Raw genomic sequence first — 18916 nt, 5'->3', positions numbered from 1 at the left:
AAAATGATCACAAGAACGGTGAGCAAAAATCCCAGAACCACACGGGGGGACCTAGTGAATGACCTGCAGAGAGCTGGGACCAAAGTAACAAAGCCTACCATCAGTAACACACTACGCCGCCAGGGACTCAAATCCTGCAGTGCCAGACGTGTCCCCCTGCTTAAGCCAGTACATGTCCAGGCCCGTCTGAAGTTTGCTAGAGTGCATTTGGATGATCCAGAAGAGGATTGGGAGAATGTCATATGGACAGATGAAACCAAAATAGAACTTTTTGGTAAAAACTCAACTCGTCGTGTTTGGAGGACAAAGAATGCTGAGTTGCATCCAAAGAACACCATACCTACTGTGAAGCATGGGGGTGGAAACATCATGCTTTGGGGCTGTTTTTCTGCAAAGGGACCAGGACGACTGATCCGTGTAAAGGAAAGAATGAATGGGGCCATGTATCGTGAGATTTTGAGTGAAAACCTCCTTCCATCAGCAAGGGCATTGAAGATGAAACGTGGCTGGGTCTTTCAGCATGACAATGATCCCAAACACACCGCCTAGGCAACGAAGGAGTGGCTTCGTAAGAAGCATTTCAAGGTCCTGGAGTGGCCTAGCCAGTCTCCAGATCTCAACCCCATAGAAAATCTTTGGAGGGAGTTGAAAGTCCGTGTTGCCCAGCGACAGCCCCAAAACATCACTGCTCTAGAGGAGATCTGCATGGAGGAATGGGCCAAAATACCAGCAACAGTGTGTGAAAACCTTGTGAAGACTTACAGAAAACGTTTGACCTGTGTCATTGCCAACAAAGGGTATATAACAAAGTATTGAGAAACTTTTGTTATTGACCAAATACTTATTTTCCACCATAATTTGCAAATAAATTAATAAAAAATCCTACAATGTGATTTTCTGGATTTTTTTCTTCTCATTTTGTCTGTCATAGTTGACGTGTACCTATGATGAAAATTACAGGCCTCTCATCTTTTTAAGTGGGAGAACTTGCACAATTGGTGGCTGACTAAATACTTTTTTTCCCCACTGTGTGTATGTATGTATGTATATATACACATACATATATACACACACATATATACAGTGGGGAGAACAACTATTTGATACACTGCCGATTTTGCAGGTTTTCCTACTTACAAAGCATGTAGAGGTCTGTTATCATAGGTACACTTCAACTGTGAGAGACGGAATCTAAAACAAAAATCCAGAAAATCACATTGTATGATTTTTAAGTAAAAACTAACAGGTCTGTGAGAGCCGGAATTCTTACTGGTTGGTAGGTGATCAAATACTTATGTCATGCAATAAAATGCAAATTAATTACTTAAAAATCATACAATGTGATTTTCTGGATTTTTGTTTTAGATTCCGTCTCTCACAGTTGAAGTGTACCTATGACAAAAATTACAGACCTCTACATGCTTTGTAAGTAGGAAAACCTGCAAAATCAGCAGTGTATCAAATACTTGTTCTCCCCACTGTATATATACATACATACATACATGCATACATACATACATACACAAAAAAAAAGCATCAGCACATATCTACTGGGACTCCATTATTCCATTATAATGTTACAGGACTGCACGGTTTAGTCCCGCTGGAGAGAACACACAGACTGCTGGGCTCCTCTTATTCCTGTGGAGCGAGTGAGCGGTCACGGAACAGACACCTCTTCCATCACGTGACTCATCAGACAAATGACAGGGAAAAAATTGTTCACGTTTTCTCATCTCTCTCAGTCTCTGTTTCTTAGTCTCTCTGTCTCTCCCCTTTTATCCATCCTATCAGTGCTGAGATTAGAGAGTATTTGTAATAGAAGTGGTGTGGTGTTGCTGTCAGGGCTGGAGAGCGATATGTAACCTGAGGCTCAATGTAGACAGCAGGCCTGGGAATCTAGCTCACTCTCCTCCTGATCAAATGTGGACATGCATCTCTCACTCACACACATGTGTGGTTCTGTATTATGTAATGCTTTATGTGGAGCCCAGGAAGAGTAACTGCAGCTTAAGCAACAGCTAATGGGGATCCTAATAAAACACACACACACACACTAGTGATGCGTGGGTTGACTAATAACCCGCAGTCCCCACAGTTATATCCACGGGGCGGGCGGGTGAAGGGTCATGAAATATTGTGTGGATGAAGGGCGGGCAGGTGGGTGGCGGGCGGGTGGGTGGCGGGCGGGTGGGTTGAATAAAGAGAAACAATTCTTGTGCCTATCTATAGGCTACATTGAGTTTTTTTTATCTGGCATTAGTGCCTAAGATATAGGGCCTAAGATATAGGGCCTAAGTGTATGCACGTCAAATACACGCGCCAATCTCCAAATGCTTTTGGGAAGTTGGCCAGAAAAATGTAACGTCAATCCACTGAGGCAAAAAGGACCGTGTCGGCGTTTAAGTCAATAAGACAAAAGCTGCAGAATGGATCGTTGAAAATAAGGAAAAGGCAGGGCCAGAAATGTAATGTTTGGGAAAGATTTGTAGAAGTGGTAAAAGAGGATGATAGCAGTGCTGGCTATGTAATGTGTGATTGTGAGGTGCTATACAAATTCAACAGTCACAAGACTTCACATATGGCACGTCATACCTGCAGACAGGGCAAGCCCAACGAGCCGAACCGCGTACCAGCAAGACAGGTCTCCAGCCGCAAGCCCATCTCATCTTACATGTACGCTGACAGCAAAAAGATACCACTGCAGGTGAAATACAAGTTTGTTGACGATTGTGTGGACTTTTGTTGTGTGGACTTTGACATTGTTTCGGGAAAGGGCTTCACCTCCATGGCGCAGGGACTTATTAACATTGGAGCCCGTTATGGAGCTGTCAACGCCAACTCTGTCATCCCGCACAGACAGACAGTGTGTGAAAGAGCCAAACAACAGGCTGCAACAGAGAAGGCTACACTGTCTGAGCCAATCAAAAAGGCTTTAGATGACAGTGGCATTGCCATCACCACAGACATGTGGACGGATGATTCCAACAAAAGGGCATACACCATGATTATGTGCCATTTTTTTGACATTAGATTGGCAACTGAAAAGTTGCATCATCACCAGCGTGGAGTTTGACACCTACCTGAGGAAGACAGCAGAGAACATCCACGAGCAAATCAGCAAGGAACTCAACGACTTTGGAATCTCCAAAATGGTGTTTGTGAGTGACCAGGACGCAAACATCAAGGCAGCGCTGCGTAACTACCACTGGATCCCTTGCAACTACCACTGGATCCCTTGCAACTACCACTGGATCCCTTGCACAGCTCATGTGCTGAACACAATCCTAAAACATACATTCCAAGAAAAGGAGGCACCAGAGTGTGTTTGTGAAGTTACTGAGCTGATGGAAGCAAGAGCAGGCTTATTCTTATTAGGTAATAGTTTTATGATTTAGACTGCTATATCCTGAATCACTAGGTAGGCCTATACTAGTAGGTTATTCGTAGACCTATTACATCCTAAGTGGTGTGACCATGCCCAATGGTCTAATAGCCAACTAATTTATTGAAAAATATTCACTTCACAGTTGGAAGCGCAAGCAACTACTCCGCAAAGAGACCAAGATTTTACTTCATGGAGTGGGAGGACGAGAGAGGCCGAAGAGATCGACGAAATCCAGAGGTACAGAAGCACTCACTTTTCCCTGGAAGATTGTGTGGATGAAAGTTTGCTTGCTTTCTGGGAGAAGCAGGAGCGTACCTTCCCTCCACTCCGGTCTCTTGCAAAGAGAATTCTCTGCATTCCGGCATCATGCACATCGAGTGAACGCGACTTCAGCACTGCCGGGCCCGACTGAAACCTGGCACAGTGGACGCTATTCTGTTTCTTAACAGTGCTGCAAAAGAAAGGAAGACAACTTAGGCAATTATAGCCTCATAACTGGACAGGGGCTACTTTGATTTTCTAAACTTTGTTGTGTTATAGCCAATTAATTTTTCTAAACCTATTTTGTCATTAGATGTTTTAATTAATTAATATACCGGTATATTAGCCCACAAAGGCAGTCGGCCTACAAGATGTCCATTTATTGTTTCACATTTTGTTTCCTTTGAGTAAAATGATTGGCTACTGTTCAAAAGGCCTATGCATTTTTCAATTGCTCAAGAAAAACGTAGCCTAATTGTTCAATAAATGTTTCAAGAGAACTGTGCAGTCGGCCTACAAGATGTCCAGTCATTGTTTCACATTTTGTTTCGTTTCAGCAAAAATATAGGCTACTGTTCAATAGGCGCAAGCCTTTTAAATGCTCAAGAGAAATGTAATTGTTTAATTAATTGTTTGAGAAAACAATAGAACTGTACAGCGCATTTTCGATATTTGCGGGTTAGGGTCGTGTGCAGTCCTCAGATTTTCTCTTTATCACATATAGTCGGGTGGTTGCGGATGGGTTATTATCAGTTGCAGGCGGGTGCTGGTGAACAAACAGCTGACCTTCGCATCACTAACACACACACACACACACACACACACACACACACACACACTTTTAACTCACCGATCATGAGTGAGACTCCCAGAGTGGTGTGTCCTGTCGAGCCTACCAGGTCAGCGACACGGTTGTACACCCAGCCCATGATGTTCATGTTGACTGTGCTGCCCTGAGGGAGAGGAGACAAGCCAAAACTCACCCTGATCAGCCACATAAATAATGGCTTAAGTATGTGCTTCTGTATTTATATACAGTGTAATACTTAGCTTCCAGCGTGTCCTTACCAGCCTGGCCATGCTGAGCTGAAGACCAAACACCAGGTTGAGCTCCTTCCCTTTGAACCAGTTCACTGCATATGTGTTCTGGGCCACAGCCAGAGACTCACCTCCGATCCTACCCAGAGAGAGAGAGCACTTAGTTAGGGGGAGAGAAGTGGCTTGGAGCTGAAGCAAGGACAAGCTCGATTACAAAATATTCTTAGTCTAAAAAGCATCTTACCCAAACACAAACCGTCCAACCTCCATTAACCAGAACAGATCTAGAAGTGCCCCAACAGCAACTATAACCTGTGGAAAGAGTGGTGGAAAAAGCACTCAACTGTCATACTTGAGTAAAAGTAAAGATACCGTAATAGAAAATGACTCAATTGAAAGTCCCCCAGTATTTACTATTTGAGTAAAAAAGTCTAAAAGTATCTGGTTTTAAATGTACTTAAAGTATAGTAGGGAAATAAGTACTAAATTGTCATACTTGAGTAAAAGTTAAAGTTCTACATCAAATTTCTTATATTAAGCAAACCAGACTGCACAATTTGTATGTATGTATGTATGTACACTACCAGTCAAAAGTTTGGACACACCTACTCATTCAGGGGTTTTTCGTTATTTGTACAATTTTCTACATTGTACAGTCGTGGTCAAAAGTTGAGAATGACACAAGTATTGGTCTTTACAAAGTTCGCTGCTTCAGTGTTATGAGATATTTTTGTCAGATGTTACTATGGTATACTGAAGTATAATTACAAGCATTCCATAAGTGTCAAAGGCTTTTATTGACAATTACATTAAGTTTATGCAAAGAGTCAATATTTGCAGTGTTGACCCTTCTTTTTCAAGACCTCTGCAATCCGCCCTGGCATGCTGTCAATTAACTTCTGGGCCACATCCTGACTGATGGCAGCCCATTCTTGCATAATCAATGCTTGGAGTTTGTCAGAATTTGTGGGTTTTTGTTTGTCCACCTGCCTCCTGAGGATCAACTACAAGTTCTCAATGGGATTAAGGTCTGGGGAGTTTCCTGGCCATGGACCCAAAATGTCAATGTTTTGTTCCCCGAGCCACTTAGTTATCACTTTTGCCTTATGGCAAGGTGCTCCATCATGCTGGAATAGGCATTGGTCGTCACCAAACTGTTCTTGGAAGGTTGGGAGAAGTTGCTCTTGAAGGATGTGTTGGTACCATTCTTTATTCATGGCTGTGTTCTTAGGCAAAATTGTGAGTGAGCCCACTCCCTTGGCTGAGAAGCAACCCCACACATGAATGGTCTCAGGATGCTTTACTGTTGGCATGACACAGGACTGATGGTAGCGCTCACCTTGTCTTCTCCGGACAAGGTGTTTTCTGGATGCCCCAAACAATCGGAAAGGGGATTCATCAGAGAAAATGACTTTACCCCAGTCCTCAGCAGTCCAATCCCTGTACCTTTTGCAGAATATCAGTCTGTCCCTGATATTTTTCCTGGAGAGAAGTGGCTTCTTTGCTGCCCTTCTTGACACCAGGCCATCCTTCAAAAGTCTTCGCCTCACTGTGCATGCAGATGCACTCACACCTGCCTGCTGCCATTCCTGAGCAAGCTCTGCACTGGTGGTGCCCCGATCCCGCAGCTGAATCAACTTTAGGAGACGGTCCTGGCGCTTGCTGGACTTTCTTGGGCGCCCTGATGCCTTCTTCACAACAATTGAACCTCTCTCCTTGAAGTTCTTGATGATCCAATACATGGTTGATTTAGGTACAATCTTACTAGCAGCAATATCTTTGCCTGTGAAGCCCTTTTTGTGCAAAGCAATGATGACGGCACGTGTTTCTTGCAGGTAACCATGGTTAACAAAGGAAGAACAATGATTTCAAGCACCACCCTCCTTTTAAAGCTTCCAAGCTGTTATTCTAACTCAATCAGCATGACAGAGTGATCTCCAGCCTTGTCAACACTCTCACCTGTGTTAACGAAAGATATCAAAACTATGAAATAACACATATGGATTCATGTAGTAACCAAAAAAGTGTTAAATCAAAATGTATTTTATATTTGAGATTCTTCAAAGTAGCCACCCTTTGCATGATGACAGCTTTGCACACTCTTGGCATTCCCTCAACCAGCTTCATGAGGTAGTCACTTGGAATGCATTTCAATTAACAGGTGTGCCTTGTTAAAAGTTAATTTGTGGAATTTCTTTCCTTCTTAATGCGCTTCAGCCAATCAGTTGTGTTGTGACAAGGTAGGGGTTGTATACAGAAGATAGGCCTATTTGGTAAAAGACCAAGTCCATATTATGGCAAAAACTGCTAAAATAACCAAAGAGAAACGACAGTCCATCATTACTTTAAGACATGAAGGTCAGTCAATCCGGAAAATGTTCCCACATATGCTTAGCACTTGTTGGCTGCTTTTCCTTCACTCTGCCGTCCGACTCATCCCAAAACATCTCAATTGGGTTAAGGTCGGGTGATTGTGGAGGCCAGGTCATCTGATGCAGCACTCCATCACTCTCCTTGGTCTAATAGCCCTTACACAGCCTGGAAGTGTGTTTGGGTCATTGTCCTATTGAAAAACAAATGATAGTCCCACTAAGCCCAAACCAGATGGGATGGCGTATCGCTGCAGAATGCTGTGGCAGCCATGCTGGTTAAGAGTGCCTTGAATTCTAAATAAATCACAGACAGTGTCACCAGCAAAGCACCCCCACACCATAACACCTCCTCCTCCATGCTTTACGGTGGGAAATACACATGCGGAGATCATCCGTTCACTCACACCGCGTCTCACAAAGACACGGCGGTTGGAACAAAAAATCTCCAATTTGGACTCCTGACCAAAGGACACATTTCCACCGGTCTAATGTCTATTGCTCGTGTTTCTTAGCCCAAGCAGGTCTCTTTTTCTTATTGGTGTCCTTTAGTAGTGGTTTCTTTGCAGCAATTCGACCATGAAGGCCTGATTCACACAGTCCCCTCTGAACAATTTATGTTGAGATGTGTCTGTCACTTGAACTCTGTGAAGCATTTATTTGTGCTGCAATTTCTGAGGCTGGTAACTCTAATGAACTTATCCTCTGCAGCAGAGGTAACTCTGGGTCTCCCTTTCCTGTGGTGGTCCTCATGAGAGCCAGTTTCATCATAGCGCTTGACGGTTTTTGCGACCGCACTTGAAGAAACTATCAAAGTTCTTGAAATGTTCCGTATTGACTGACTTTCATGTCTTAAAGTAATGATGGACTGTCGTTTCTCTTTGCTTATTTGAGCTGTTCTTGCCATAATATGGACTTGGTCTTTTACCAAATAGGGCTATCTTCTGTATACCACCCCTACCTTGTCACAACACATCTGATTGGCTCAAATGCATTAAGGAAAGAAATTCCACAAATTAACTTGTAAGAAGGCACACCTGTTAATTGAAATGCATTCCAGGTGACTACCTCATGAAGCTGGTTGAGAGAATGCCAAAAGTGTGCAAAGCTGTCATCAAGGCTTTGTTGGTTACTAGATGATTCCATATGTGTTATTTCATAGTTTTGATGTCTTCACTATTATTCAACAATGTAAAAAATAGTAAAAATAAAGGAAAACCCTTGAATGAGTAGGTGTGTCCAAACTTTTGACTGGTAGTGTACACACACATACACACAGACAAATTGTGCCGTATATAGACAGCCAGGGGCACACTCCAACACCCAGACATAATTTACAAACACAGTATTTGTGTTTAGTGATTCCGCCAGATCAGAGGCAGTAGGGATGACAACACGTTATATTGACAGGTGCGTGAATTGGACCATATTGCTGTCCTGCCTGAGCATTTGAAATGTAAACGAATACTTTTGGGTGTCAGAGGAAATGTATGGGTGTAAAAAGTACATATTTTCTTTAGGAATGTAGTGGAGTACAAGTAAAGTACAGATACCCCAAAAAACTACTTTAGTACTTATTTTTACATAAGTACATTACACCACTGGAGATAGACCAATTGAATTTGTACTACATACATTATTTAGAAGTAGAGCAGCTCTCAAATACATCTCCATAATGTGGTGTGTACCTACCTGTCCAACGCAGACAAACAAGGCGAAGATTATCGTTCCTAGCCTACCAGGAGAGGAGAAGCACAGCGACAGAAACTATGTTTACATGGGGATAATATGAAGTGAATATGAGCATGTTGTCACATGCTGTCACAGTCACTAGCCCATTTAAGCTTAACATCCTTGTCATTTATCGCCCTCCAGGTTCCCTTGGAGAGTTCATCAATGAGCTTGACGCCTTGATAAATTCCTTTCCTGAGGATGGCTTACCCCTCACAGTTCTGGGGGACTTCAACCTCCCTACGTCTACCTTTGACTCATTTCTCTCTGCCTCCTTCTTTCCACTCCTCTCCTCTTTTGACCTCACCCTCTCACCGTCCCCCCCTACTCACAAGGCAGGCAATACGCTTGACCTCATCTTTACTAGATGCTGTTCTTCTACTAATCTCACTGCAACTCCCCTCCATGTCTCCGACCACTACTTTGTATCCTTTTCTCTCTCGCTCTCCTCCAACACTACTCACTCTGCCCCTACTCAGATGGTAATGCGCCGTCGCAACCTTCGCTCTCTCTCTCCCGCTACTCTCTCTTCTTCCATCCTATCATCTATTCCCTCTGCTCAATCCTTCTCCCTCCAATCTCCTGATTCTGACTCCTCAACCCTCCTCTCCACCCTTTCTGCATCCTTTGACTCTCTATGTCCCCTATCCTCCCGGCCGGCTCGGTCCTCCCCTCCAGCTCCGTGGCTTGACGACTCATTGCGAGCTCACAGAACAGGGCTCCGGGCAGCCGAGCGGAAATGGAGGAAAACTACACTCCCTGCAGACCTGGCATCTTTTCACTCCCTCCTCTCTACATTTTCTTCATCTGTTTCTGCTGCTAAGGCCACTTTCTACCACTCTAAATTCCAAGCATCTGCCTCTAACCCTAGGAAGCTCTTTACCACCTTCTCCTCCCTGCTGAATCCTCCTCACCCTCCCCTCTCTGTGGATGACTTCGTCAACCATTTTGAAAAGAAGGTTGACGACATCCGATCCTCGTTTGTTAAGTCAAATGACACTGCTGGTCCTGCTCACACAGCCCTACCCTATGCTTTGACTTCTTTCTCCCCTCTCTCTCCAGATAAAATCTTGCGACTTGTGACGGCCATCCGCCCAACAACCTGCCCGCTTGACCCTTTCTCCTCCTCTCTTCTCCAGACCATCTACGGTGACCTTCTCCCTTACCTCACCTCGCTGATCAACTCATCCTTGACCGCTGGCTATGTCCCTTCCGTCTTCAAGAGAGCGAGAGTTGCACCCCTTCTCAAAAAACCAACACTCGATCCCTCTGATGTCAACAACTACAGACCAGTATCCCTTCTTTCTTTTCTCTCCAAAACTCTTGAGCGTGCCGTCTTTAGCCAACTCTCTTGCTATCTCTCTCAGAATGACCTTCTTGATCCAAACCAGTCAGGTTTCAAGACTGGTCATTCAACTGAGACTGCTCTTCTCTGTGTCACGGAGGCTCTCCGCACTGCTAAAGCTAACTCTCTCCCCTCTGCTCTTGTCCTTCTAGACCCGTCTGCTGCCTTTGATACTGTGAACCATCAGATCCTCCTCTCCACCCTCGCCGAGCTGGGCATCTCCGGCGCAGCTCACTCTTGGATTGCGTCCTACCTGACCGGTCTCTCCTACCATGTGGTGTGGCAAGAAGCTGTCGCCGCACCACGTGCTCTCACCACTGGTGTCCCCCAGGGCTCAGTTCTAGGCCCTCTCCTATTCTCGCCTATACACCAAGTCACTTGGCTCTGTTATATCCTCACATGGCCTCTCCTATCATTGCTACGCAGACGACACACAACTAATCTTCTCCTTTCCCCCTTCTGATAACCAGGTGGCGAATCGCATCTCTGCATGTCTGGCAGACATATCAGTATGGATGACGGATCACCACCTCAAGCTGAACCTTGGCAAGACGGAGCTGCTCTTCCTCCCGGGGAAGGACTGCCCGTTCCATGATCTCGCCATCACGGTTGACCACTCAGTTGTGTCCTCCTCCCAGAGTCCGAAGAGCCTTGGCGTGACCCTGGACAACACCTTGTCGTTCTCCGCTAACATCAAGGCAGTGACCCGATCCTGTAGGTTCATGCTCTACAACATTCGGAGAGTACGACCCTGCCTTACACAGGAAGCAGGACAGGTCCTAACCCAGGCACTTGTCATCTCCCATCTGGATTACTGCAACTCACTGTTGGCTGGGCTCCCTGCCTGTGCCATTAAACCCCTACAACTCATCCAGAATGCCGCAGCCCGTCTGGTGTTCAACCTTCCCAAGTTCTCTCACGTCACCCCGCTCCTTCGCACACTCCACTGGCTTCCAGTTGAAGCTCGCATCTGCTACAAGACCATGGTGCTTGCCTACGGAGCTGTGAGGGGAACGTCACCTCTGTACCTTCAGGCTCTGATCAGTCCCTACACCCAAACGAGGGCATTGTGTTCATCCACCTCTGGCCTGCTGGCTCCCCTACCTCTGCGGAAGCACAGTTCCCGCTCAGCCCAGTCAAAACTGTTCGCTGCTCTGGCACCCCAATGGTGGAACAAGCTCCCTCACGACGCCAGGACAGCGGAGTCACTCACCACCTTCCGGAGACATTTGAAACCCCACCTCTTTAAGGAATACCTGGGATAGGATAAAGTAATCCTTCTACCCCCCCCTTATCCCACCCCACCCCCCAAAAATAAAAATAAAATAAAAAACATTGTAAAGTGGTTATCCCACTGGCTATAAGGTGAATGCACCAATTTGTAAGTCGCTCTGGATAAGAGCGTCTGCTAAATGACGTAAATGTAAATGTAAATGTTCATCACAATGTTATCTCTCCTCGTGTTGCTGGAGATGACTGCCCTAGTTCATCATAGATTCAGATTAATCCTCCACACACAATTACCTCAGCATCTTTTGTTGTCAGAGATTCATGGTGAGACTAGGGATTTCCTACTAGAGCACTGGAAGACAAACACTGCCCATATTACAGTAGGTACACAGGCTGTATTGTACATGGAGTAGTGTGTGAGGAAAAACACACCTCCAACAGGAATCCGCACCAGGGTGATTACAGAATCCTTATCATATTATACAAATGTGACGTATAAGGTCCCTAGTGTGTAAACCTCACCTTATCTATGTATTGTACACATACAGTTTCTGCTCTGAGCAGCACAGCACCATACATGAGTTGTGTGACTGTAACCAGGTTGTCACTGGAGGTAAGAGGTTAAATACTATGTCTGCGCCTGTACAAAACTGTTGTCCTTGGATGGCGATAAACAAGTATTCCATGTAGGGAACATGTGCTAGTACAGTAGTGTTTCATTAGTAACCTGTGGTCCTACCTGATGCCAAAGACCCTGTCGAGCAGGAAGCCCCCCAGGAAACAGAGGACCACGTTGGGCCAGGAGTACCAGGCATAGAGCTGCATGAACATGGACGTGTTCAGCTTCATGTCCTGGTGCAGACCAGAGAGGAGAGAGAATGTCAGTGCATTGGAAGCCCAAATTACTAGAAAGGTATCTTTAAGAAAGCAAAACAAAGGCAGATAAACATTAATATGAACTGTGAGTGCATGGACCAACCATACACTAACTATGACCTGATATTGGTCTGTTGTTTACATTATTAGAAAACCTTTGAGCACAATGTTAACAGAGCAATTTAGTAATCCTAGTTCTAATGGGCCATTTCATTGTTAGTGCCGACTGAACACCAAAGATATGACACATTGCTTTGTTTCACTTATCTGCAAGCTTACAACATCATGGTGGTGTCATGAAGAGTCAACATACTTATCCATATAATTAGAACGTGTCCATAGAGTTATAATAACTATAATGTATTTTGTGAAGTTATTTCCCATATTGAAGCATCGGAGGAAGGCTCTGACATAGAGCAGGCTAGGCTACAATGACGACGGAGTGACATGACGGTGTCGTCGGTCGCATGACACCAAAGTTATGCATGTGAGACGGAAACTTCAGTCCTCCTTCCTCACCTGTATGACTTGAGTCTGCAAAGCAGCGGGGTTATCATAACAGAAGTAACTTCCTGAAACAAAGTAACGCTGTCAGTGGGTAGAATTGATACATCAAAGTGCCGCTACATTCTAAACCTGCTCTGATTTGATTGATACAGTCATAGAAGGCTACAGCATGGTGAAAGATAATCAAACTAACAACGATTCAACGTTGTCTGATATCCAAAAGCAATTAGTCCGATAGTCAGTTAGCTGAAGCCTAAACTCTCTCCAAATAATTTTGATGGAACCGCCCTGCTCACCGAATCCCAGAAAGCACATAAAAAGCAGGACGAAAATGCGATGAAGCACTCGTCTCGGGTCACAGAGCGCGGACATCGGTCTGACCGGTCCGCTCTCATTTCTAGGACCTGAAGAAGAGATATCCCCTTCCTCGTCCAAAAGGTTCTGTCGCTCCTCCGCCATCTTCGTCTGTGTTTTGGAATGGAAGGGAAAAGGTTAATAGGGCGCAGACAGTCATATGACCTACTGCTCCATGTGACTCGGCTCCAGCTGAGCGCGGCAGTAAGAAGTGCAAAAGAGTTCAGTAACAAGCGAATAACCATAAAGGGGTAAATTTCTGAACCTAACATATTCTATTTTCGAATATTCAATACAATGGTAATTGCCTAGGCGGGTCATTCATATTCAGAGAATATATCACAAATATCATACATTTACTTGGAGCAGTAGTCATATGACCTACTGCTCCATGTGACTCGGCTCCAGCTGAGCGCGGCAGTAAGAAGTGCAAAAGAGTTCAGTACAAGCGAATAACCATAAAGGGGTAAATTTCTGAACCTAACATATTCTATTTTCGAATATTCAATACAATGGTAATTGCCTAGGCGGGTCATTCATATTCAGAGAATATATCACAAATATCATACATTTACTTGACAATAGATATAGCTTTATAGGCTTAGGGGTGATCTCGGTGCTCTTGTCAACAATCTACACAAAATAGTCTGTAATGTCAAAGTGGAAGAAAAATAATAACATTTGTAAAAAATATTTTAAAAATACATAATATATCTTGATTAAATAAGAATTCAAACCCCTGAGTCAATACATGTTAGAATCACCTTTGGCAGTGATTACAGATGTGAGCCTTTCTGGGTAAGTCTAAGAGCTTCATGCAACATTTGTCAGTTATCTTTTCAAAATTCTTCAAGTTCTGTCAAATTGGTTGTTTATCATTGCTAGACAATTTCAGACCATTTCAGGTCTGTCCATAGATTTTCAAGCAGATGCAGGGGCGGGCGGCCTGTTCAATAGGGCGATATGGGCGACGCACTGCCAAACGGGAAAAGGAAGGGATTTTTTTTCTAATCAATTATATCACGGCAACAGTAGTTATCAGTGTTGTAATCTATACGTCTGATCTGCCACAGTGCCACACTGCCACTAAATGTCGAATCAGGCTAAAGTCGTGCTTCAAATGGCTCCCCCCCCTTTTGGGGCGATTTCAGTCAGGTTGAAAATCGCCCAGAAGTCTGTCATAGACTCCCATGTAAAATCTATTTTTTTCAAATTTCAGAGCCTTCAATACAATCTCAATGGGTGTCTGTGGGCTTGCACTTACGCGCTTTCGTCATACGTTACGTAACCATGAACGTAACTGAGAAAAGAGCGGATTGTTTGAAAGAAGTTCCTTTTTGTCGGCGAACAAATGAAGATAAATTGGCAACGAAACAATTAGGACCTCCCAGACCAAATTTAATAATTCAACAGGTTTCTACTAAAGGCGGAAAGTCCTACACCCGAGGATTTTCCAAAAATTGGTATGAACGAAAAAAGACATTGCCACTCACTCAACTGGATGACGAGGGATACAGGCTAGCTGTCCGCCGCCACAACGATGAGGTTAGTGTTGATAATCACAAGTTTACTGGAGCGTTCACGGACCCGTTCGTCAAACTCTTAGGGAGCTATAAATTAAGCCCCATTACTTACCATATCAGATAAGAGAAATTGCTGCAGCTACATATATTTTACATCCTGGCCCTACATAGTTCACTATTTGCATCACTTACCAAAATATTACATGTGGTCATATATGCTTGGAAAGTGGAGATGCCATAGAACGTCAAAAAAGTAAACATTGCTGGAGACACATTGCCGTTTTGGAGAAGACATCGCGTTTGCTAGCGAAGAGATTTGTTGTGGCAAATGAACTTGGGCTGGGAATTGCCAGGAACCTCACGATAAGATATATGCATCAGCATTGCGAGTCTCATGATTCTATACGTATTGCGATTCGATACTGTGATTTTATTGCGCACCATATGTCTGTTGCAGAGGGATCAGAAAGCCATGAGAACGAGTTTTGATCAGTCATGGAAATAAAAGTGCTGAAAACAAATTGGCTCCCAATGTGAAAAGATTGAGAACAAGCTATGAAGGAACAATAATGGTGTTTTGGTGCAGGTACAGCCAACTAGCGCTAAAATATTGCGATATTGTCAATACAGTATATCGTAAAGTATCACTATGTAACTCGATTTCTTTCACCCCAATCCCTCAAATTAACGGTAAATAACTGAATTGTTTGCCCCACATTTAGCTAAGATGATTAGCTAGCCAGCTAAAATGTTTTATTTAGTTAGCAGTCGCATCTACAATAGTTTACTGTCAATAACATGTCTCCAAAAATGACGTGGTGTCTCCAATTGTGTTGACATTTTACAATTGCAATGCGCATCCATGAGTATCCACTTTCTGTAGCTCAGCTGGTAGAGCATGGTGCTTGTAACGCCAAGGTAGTGGGTTCGATCCCCGGGACCACCCATACACAAAAATGTATGCACGCATGACTGTAAGTCGCTTTGGATAAAAGCGTCTGCTAAATGGCATATTATTATTATTATTATTATTATTATCTGAAGAGAGCCCCGAAACATTGTGTGCAGACATTTTATGCAATAAATGAAGTAGGTTGAATCTAGTAGTTCTGATCTTCTGATTGGTCCTGATGAGTTGGGCGAGGTCCCCTCCAGGCTACTGTCACTGTTGCATTGGCTCTGAGTCGGGTTCTCTGTCTTCAAATGTTCAGCCTAAGAGAGGGGATTTTTGTGTGTGTGTGTGTGTGTGTTTAACAGTGATGATGTGTGTGTGTGTGTGTGTTTAACAGTGATGATGTGTGTGTGTGTGTGTTTGTGTGTGTGTGTGTCCTCAGAGCAAGAACTCGTGAGTTGGAAGAACTGAGAGGCCTATGGCGTGGGTGTTGTCCTTGGCCACCTGCTGACAAGGCTGACAAGATAGGACCCTTTTGTCCATTGTTATTGGATAGGAACAGAACTTATAACCAGCTCCTGACCTAAATAGATCTTAGCACAACATTTTACTCAACATATCATATTCCATATTCACTATAACAAATATATTTACTACGACATTAGCAAGAACCGCCACATCCTCAGCCGGCTAATCCAGTGTGTGAAGTTTTGCGGAGTGTTTGAGTTAGCTTTGCGAGGCAAAGATGAAACTGAGGGCTCCACCAACCCTGGTAAGCCAACACTTTTGAGATCAGTCAATAAATGCTTCTGGTATTGACTTATATGCTGCCCCTGTCTTCATGTTGTTGCTGGACATATCTTTTTTTAAATGTGTGTAGGTCACCTAAATCATCAGAAAAATTGCCCCTCCTGAGAATTTTTTCAGGAGCCGCCACTGAGCAGATGTAAGTCAGAACTGTAACTCGGCCACTCCGGAACATTCACTGTCTTTTTGGTAAGCAACTCCAGCTTAGATTTGGCCTTGTGCTTTAGGTTATTGTCCTGCTGAAATGTCCTGCTGAAAGGTGAATTCATCTCCCAGTGTCTGGTCGAAAGCAGACTGAACCAGGTTTTCCTCTAGGATTTTGCCTGTGATTAGCTCCATTCCGTTTCTTTTTTATCCTGAAAAACTCCCCAGTCTTTAACGATTACAAGCATACCCATATCATGATGCAGCCACCACTATGCTTGAAAATATGGAGTGTGGTACTCAGTAATGTGTTGTATTGGATTTGCCCCAAACATAACACTGTATTCAGGACATAAAGTTAATGGTTTTGCCAAATTTTTTGCAGTTTTACTTTAGTGCCTTGATACAAACAGGATGCATGTTTTGGAATATTTTTATTCTGCTGTACAGGCTTCCTTCTTTTCACTCTGTCAATTAGGTTTGTATTGTGGAGTAACTACAATGTTGTTCAATTCTGTAACTGTTTTAAAGTCACCATTGGCCTAATATTTAGGCTTGCCTTTCATTTAAGTAATTTGTAAAAATGTCTAAATTCATAATTCCACTTTGACATGATGGGGTAGGCCAGTGACACAAAATCTTAATTTAATTCATTTTACATTCTGGCTGTAACACAACAAAATGTGGAAAAAGTCAAGGGGTGTGAATACTTTCTGAAGGCACTGTATTTTACCTATCAGCTAACCACATATGTTACAGCAATCTGTCAGTCGATGACACAGTCGCTGACGTGGCACGCAACCATTGGTTGATGCATGCAATGTCTGAGCAGGGGAACGTGACAAATGTGATGACTGCAAAATGCAGCAGATCTATGATGTCATAGTGACAAACCCTATAAATAGGACGCGTGAGACTGTCTGGACAGACTGTCAGACTCACTTTCTGTGGGTCTCCAACGGTAAGTGGCAAGAGATCTATTATCAATGGCATTAACTTGGAAACAATGTAATTCACAATAGATGAGTTTAGCTTCTTGGCTTAGCCTCATGTATGTCCTCTGATTTTATTTTATTGATCAAGGTGAGTTTAGGTTGTAACTATGGTAAGTGTGGGATTCAGCTAGGCCTATACATAAGTAAAGTGCTGGTAAGCTTTGGGGAAGTGTGTTTTGTTTCTCTGTCTCTATCTTACAGAGCCCCCAGCAGCAGGAGCCCAGAGGAGTGAAGTTGTAGTAGTAGCCTGCTGACCATCCTGACATCTTCAGGGACTACTGACTAGCTACAACTGAACGCTGATGAGTAACATTAGAAAAAGTGGACAAAAGCTGGTAAGCTTTGGAGAAGTGTGTTTTGTTTCTCTGTCTGTATCCTACAGAGCAGCCAGCAGCAGGAGCCAAGGAGTTGGAGTTGTAGTCACTGCTGGCACCACCATGGCATCATTAGGGGCTAGCTACAACTCCTCTCTGATGAGTAAGGTAAGTATTGCACATGACTAACACCACCACCATGGCATCGCCAGGGACAACAACTCATCGCTGCAGATTGTGGAAGAAGACAAAGAAGACAAAACACTTTGCACCACTAGCAGTCAAATATATACTGTATACGTGCACATGTGTGTGTGTGGTAGACATACACTGCTCAAAAAAATAAAGGGAACACTTAAACAACACAATGTAACTCCAAGTCAATCACACTTCTGTGAAATCAAACTGTCCACTTAGGAAGCAACACTGATTGACAATACATTTCACATGCTGTTGTGCAAATGGAATAGACAACAGGTGGAAATTATAGGCAATTAGCAAGACACCCCCAATAAAGGACTGGTTTTGCAGGTGGTGACCACAGACCACTTCTCAGTTCCTATGCTTCCTGGCTTATGTTTTGGTCACTTTTGAATGCTGGCGGTGCTTTCACTCTAGTGGTAGTATGAGACGGAGTCTACAACCCACACAAGTGGCTCAGGTAGTGCAGCTCATCCAGGATGGCACATCAATGCGAGCTGTGGCAAGAAGGTTTGCTGTGTCTGTCAGCGTAGTGTCCAGAGCATGGAGGCGCTACCAGGAGACAGGCCAGTACATCAGGAGACGTGGAGGAGGCCGTAGGAGGGCAACAACCCAGCAGCAGGACTGCTACCTTCGCCTTTGTGCAAGGAGGAGCAGGAGGAGCACTGCCAGAGCCCTGCAAAATGACCTCCAGCAGGCCACAAATGTGCATGTGTCTGCTCAAACGGTCAGCAACAGACTCCATGAGGGTGGTATGAGGGCCCGACGTCCACAGGTGGGGGTTGTGCTTACAGCCCAACACCGTGCAGGACGTTTGAACACCAAGATTGGCAAATTCGCCACTGGCGCCCTGTGCTCTTCACAGATGAAAGCAGGTTCACACTGAGCACGTGACAGACGTGACAGAGTCTGGAGTGTCACGCCCTGACTCAGGGGACTCT

The 18916-nt window shown here is 44.1% G+C and overlaps 1 protein-coding gene across 1 annotated transcript; it reads right to left on the bottom strand.

Moving 5' to 3' along the window:
- Positions 1-3721: 3721 nt before the first annotated feature.
- On the bottom strand, positions 3722-13209 carry LOC311101799 (lysosomal dipeptide transporter MFSD1-like). The gene is made up of 8 exons (XM_084142986.1): positions 13042-13209; positions 12758-12810; positions 12102-12214; positions 8749-8791; positions 4932-4999; positions 4718-4826; positions 4500-4602; positions 3722-3839 (listed from the first exon to the last, which is right to left on the bottom strand). Exons 1-8 carry the CDS (start codon positions 13202-13204, stop codon positions 3778-3780), a joined length of 714 nt encoding a protein of 237 aa, XP_083999112.1. The 5' UTR covers positions 13205-13209; the 3' UTR covers positions 3722-3777.
- Positions 13210-18916: the final 5707 nt, after the last annotated feature.

Source organism: Coregonus lavaretus (assembly GCF_964263955.1).
Source record: "Coregonus lavaretus genome assembly, chromosome: 26".
Taxonomy (NCBI): Eukaryota; Metazoa; Chordata; class Actinopteri; order Salmoniformes; family Salmonidae; genus Coregonus; species Coregonus lavaretus.
The sequence above is the reverse complement of the archived record's forward strand: the minus strand, read 5'-3'. Positions and strand labels throughout refer to the sequence as shown.